Source organism: Panicum virgatum, chromosome 4K (assembly GCF_016808335.1).
Source record: "Panicum virgatum strain AP13 chromosome 4K, P.virgatum_v5, whole genome shotgun sequence".
NCBI lineage: Eukaryota > Viridiplantae > Streptophyta > Magnoliopsida > Poales > Poaceae > Panicum > Panicum virgatum.
Window position 1 is genome coordinate 25600805 of NC_053139.1, and position 5309 is coordinate 25606113.

A 5309-nucleotide genomic window follows, 5' to 3' on the forward strand; every position below is an offset into this window, starting at 1 on the left:
GCATAACTGGTGCATGAAATATTCTTCAGAGGGAAATATCATGTTCGTTGCTCGCATTAAAGATAGCCATTTTCATCGGGGGATGGACGATGTATGGATTGAACTTGTAAATTTGTGGGATCTATACCATCAAGATGCGCTAGACAAAGTCTGTGGTTTCTCATCCCGTCCTCGTATTTCTAATCGTGTAGGATGAAGGTGCAAGATTGCCAAAAAAAGGGGATCTACAACATCAGCTTCGTTGGTCCACATGTCGTAAATGAAGAGTTCGTACGCAAATAGCCAAATCGCACCACGAATATTATATTCATGGCCATGGATAGGCAGTACACTTGCACATTCATTCTATTGCCGTACAACTTCATGTCAGTCCCTTAACTTTTTACATCACTTCAATTTATCATACAAATTTAAGTGAGTCCTTTAATTATCTTCTTTTCATCACTTCAATTTTAACAGCTTCCACTGGATTTTGCTCTCTATCGAGATCGATCGGTCCCGAGTTGTGGTATTCGACTCCTTGCGGAAACCAAAAGAAGAGTATCAATCTCTCATAGACATCCTTCAAAGCGCATGGGCTCGGTTTATCCGTAATCACATAGGAGTCGCAACACCGCCTTCTGATCTTTATGTCAAAACTGACTTTCCGGTACGGATACATATCGCACATCTACTGTGATTTCATTAAACGTCATGAATATTTCATAACCCACATCTATATATAGTGTTTCAGACAGAAGGAAGGAACCAACCTATGTGGTTACTATGTATCATGGATACTTGTAAATATTTTTGTACTCCAAATTACTATTATAAGTACTTTTAATTAATGAAGTGTATATCAATGTAATATGTATATATAATTGCTTTTATTTTGCGTGAACAATATATATGAATGCTAGATACGAATGCAAATACGCAAATGGCTACGAAATATGAATACTAATTAACTAAAACTAAAATGATAAGAGGAGAAACATAATTAAAAGAAAACAAACTAAAATGATAAGAGGAGAAACATATTTAAAAGAAATACGAATGCCTAACCTGCCGCGCCAGGAGCTGCGACGTGGCAGGCAGTTTAGTACTAGTTGGTGCCAACCAGTACTAAACTGCGCTTTTTGTACCAGTCAGGCCAACCGGTACTAAACGCAAGTTCTGAGGTACGCACAAGCATAGTATCCATACAAGACTGAGTTTGCATGTTGCTTCGCGCACTGCATTCATGTAAGACATAGTCATTAGGACCCATAGATTGCATGCACAATGTTGTAGCACATAAGCTTCTTCATACATACCGAGAAATCTCGCCTCAAGCGCAGTTTTATGCCCCTCGTAGTTTTATGCCCCTCGTATTTCCTGTAAGCACTGTATGCGAACCACTAGTGTCAACAACAAATTCGATATATACTTTCAGTGCATAAGGAATTGTGTCGTCACTTACTATCGCAGACAGTATTTGAAATCCTTATACGCCTCCTTTTTCGTATGGCGCAAGGAGTCGAATAAGACAACATTTCCATCCTGAGGATAGATGACAAATACAACCCATATAAATCTCAATACTTAAAATATGAAAAATGGTGAACCCAATAGCTATTCCAAGTATCGTATTAACTTACCCAAATTGGTGCACAGCAAGGATACACCCATCGTCCTAGACCTTCTACATGGCTTTTAAGATGTATTGTCCTTTTCTGTACATGATCTCACCGCGCATTTTAACTCGCACCTCCACTCGCTGCAAACCGCCCAAATTCATTGCTTATTTAAACAAAATTTTACAAAACCCTAAACCCTAAACAGGGGCTGACCACTAGGGCCCACAGGTCAGTGGGTGCCCGGCCAGCCCCAGGCGCGCTCGCTATGGCCCATTGCACTGGGAACCCTAAAAAGATCTAAAACCTTGCAATCGGGTTGAGCCATGTAGACCAAATGCAGAGAAAAAGAAAACTGATGCAAAAGAAAGGAAAAAATTGCTACTAGATCATGTTTAGAACTTGAGATACAAATAAAAGCTAATTAAACTTGTATTTTAAATAGAGCAAAGATTATTGCAAAACTCAAGATATGCCTGGTGCCAGGCACACGCAGGCACGACGGAGGGCTCCAATTGAGCAGCAGTGGCAGAGGAGAACACGACGGAGGAGGCGGCAAAGGAGGAGGAGGCGGAGGGAGGCATACTGGAGGCGGAGGCGACGCCGAGCGACAGTGGAGGGGCGGCGCAGGGGTGTCAACGGTCTTCGCGTGCAGTAGGGCGAGCTTCGAGCGCGATGGTGGCGGGCTCCAAGCGCGACGGTGGCGGCTCTAGGGTTTGAACTCGCGTGGCGGCAGCCCTTGGGGGTGAAAGAGGCGGCCGACGAGATTTGAAACGGGCCGGCGCGGGGGTTGACCTTATGTAGATAATGATAAATGCAAATTCCTCCTTCCCCAACCCAAAGAAAGATGCATTAGGTTTCGGCATATATTTATTGGACATAATTCATCCATCCATGTTTACTTTCATCTAACTTCACATGATAATTGGCTTCTTCTGTTTGGTCCTATGCCAAGTGTTATCCGTGCATATAACTATTAGGACATGTGCAACTTCTCTAGCTCTCTTTCTCTTTTAGATGGGAACGTATCAGATGCAAACCAACCTCTCCGTGCAAATTATATATGAAAACTTCAATATGTGTCATTGGATCAACATCCAAGGGGTATGGGCGGATTGAGTAATTTTACAATCTGGACCTGCCTTTGTATTGGGTAATCACACTTTTGCAAATCTCTCCTCCCACCTCTCTGCGCCCCTCCCCTTAGATGTTGATCTGATGGCCCAGATTTAAGTTTCTATAATTTGCACGGAGAGATTATTTTGCACCTGATATGTTCCCATTTTAGATTGCTATAAATATGCTATATAAGAATCTTTTAAAAATGATAAAAATAATCAACTTTGCTGCGGATACTTTCGGCTCGTAGTACCATATCTAAAACTGTCGTTCGTGGATCATATATAAAATAATATTGCGGGTGTTAGACAAGGGGGTGTGGGCTGCAGCCTGCAGGGCACTTCCTTACGTGTTGGCAGGCGCATAGCATTTGCGTGCAAGCGGAGTCCACCACCGGAGAAAAGAAAAGTAGCTGAGCGAATGGCAGCTACGCCCAAGAGTATTTACTGTCATGTTTGGACTATTTTCCCAAGCTCTTTGACAGGAAATAATATTTTAGACACTGTGGTCCGCTACAAAAATCATATTTCCCCAACTACTGTTATACCCCTTGAGACACATTAATTTTCCTAAATATAATTATTTTGCTTCAATGGCTATTTATAATTTCAAGTGGCATACATGTTTCAATTACTTTGTTTTTTTTTCCTAAAGCCTGTTTACATAAAAATTAAATTTTCTTCACCCTTCAAGGTTTCAATTCATCTACCTTCAAATGACACCTGGCTTCCATTCAATGTCCTTTGACAAGTGTTATGCATGCATATATCTATTAGATATAATTCCCCCATCTATGTTCGTTGCTATGCCAAGTGTTGTCCATGCATATATCTACTAGGGCACGTGTAACTCCTCTTCCTATTTTAGATGGCTATAAATCAATGGGGTTTTCTTAAGAGAAATAGACATCAAATAGTGTCATGGATAAAAATCAAGCTAATAATCACCAAGATGGTGCAGGAGGTTAGTTTTCTTATCTTTGTACCATATGATGCTTGTAGACGCTAGTGCTACTAGTTGTCGGTTGTGAGTGGCGGTATCTAGAAGGGAGGTCCTCTTCCGACAAAATAGCGAGTCAGATTTGACAACCGCAAGATAGACACGTTATTTGGGTATGAACATGGGCCGCTACGTTTTCTTTGGATGATATTTGCATCAAACGGCCCGTGATGCAAACATGCCCTCATCTGTGTCCTAGTTTTATGATACAATTCATCATGCTTCCTCTTTTTTCTTTGGTTTGTCAATTCCTAGATAGGATGGAAAACACATCTGCCCAAGGATGCTTGGCTAGACATAAATCTTAAGTAAAGAGATGTGTAATTAAATTATCTTAGCATCTTCATGTTTATGGTACATGTTCTTATACTGAACAATGCAAGATGCGTCGGAATTTTGTTTTTGGTATCAGTTGAATTACTTCATTCTTGGTGCATACCCAATTTTTTAATACATCCAGGCACCGATCAAGCATCTGAGGAGTTAGAGCGTCCGCAATGGCTAGCTATTTAGCTAGCTAGATTTGACATGACAATGAAAAAGTAGGAGAGAGAGTAGTTACTAGCGACAAGCAAATAGCTAGTCTATTTCATGTGGCCTAAGAACATATGAGAGGAGCGTGCGGGTCTAATAGTATAAAATAGTTTTTTTTTCATCTCTCACCACCATATCAGCAGACTATGTAGCTAGTACTAGCTATTTCCATTGCGGACGCCCTTAGGATTCCAAGAGCCACTGTGGCACGCATCATGCGCCATGGCTCGCCACCGAATTCCAAGATCGCCGGCGACGCGAAGGAGGCCGTGGACAACTGTGTCGCCGAGTTCAGCCCCGTCTTAATCCGAGCTGCCGTGGAGGAGTGCAGGCAGGACAGGCGCACCACCGTGACCAGCGACGACCTCATCCTCGCCTTGAGCAACCTCGGGTTCGACGACAGCGTCAGGCTCCTGGCCTTGTACCTCCGCCGCTACCGTGAGATTGAGGGCACCAGGCCACGCGCCCGGCACACCTTGATGGTAGCGCTGGAGCACCCGACGGCCCCGGCGGTGGAGGCAGAGGTGCAGTCGCCGGCGCCGCCGTCGCCAGGTCTGGACCTGCAACTGGGCCCGCCACAGGTGCGTGACGTCACTGAGCTGGGCCCGCACGCCGATGTGTGCGCGGTGTGGCGTGCGGCCGATGCAGCGGCCGCAGCATGAACCTTGCAGGCGCCAACTGGTGTTGATGACGAGGACGAGGACGAGGAGTGAACTGTGAACTGCCCTGTAGATGGCAGATTTGACTGGATTGCTCTTGAATCGGTGTGAACGATAATAAACATTTGTATATTTCCATTAGTGTTCGAATCCTTGCCGGTTTGCTTCCACCCTTGTTGGTTGTAATCATGGCTTGGATCTTTGTACCTTGGTTAATGAAATCTGCATCATACAACCATGGTCAGTCCGGTTGTAATCATTATATTGTTTGGATTTTTGTTCATTGATCAACGAAAGCACACAGCTTGTTTCCTCTATGCAGACCACACGGCTGATGCTCTCTTCTCTTCCTCGTTCTTGCACAAGTAGGGGAGGCGCGCCAGATCCGGTGTGGGAGGGA

The 5309-nt window shown here is 43.9% G+C and overlaps 1 protein-coding gene across 1 annotated transcript; it reads left to right on the forward strand.

Moving 5' to 3' along the window:
- The first annotated feature begins 4465 nt into the window (after positions 1-4465).
- Positions 4466-4912, forward strand: LOC120702038 (nuclear transcription factor Y subunit B-1-like). Its single transcript, XM_039985814.1, has one exon. The coding sequence runs from the start codon at positions 4466-4468 to the stop codon at positions 4910-4912; it is 447 nt and encodes a 148-aa protein (XP_039841748.1).
- Positions 4913-5309: the final 397 nt, after the last annotated feature.

Excerpts from the sequence above, each read along its gene's own strand:
- LOC120702038 (XM_039985814.1), top strand. The coding sequence starts at position 4,466 with ATGCGCCATGGCTCGCCACCGAATTCCAAGATCGCCGGCGACGCGAAG.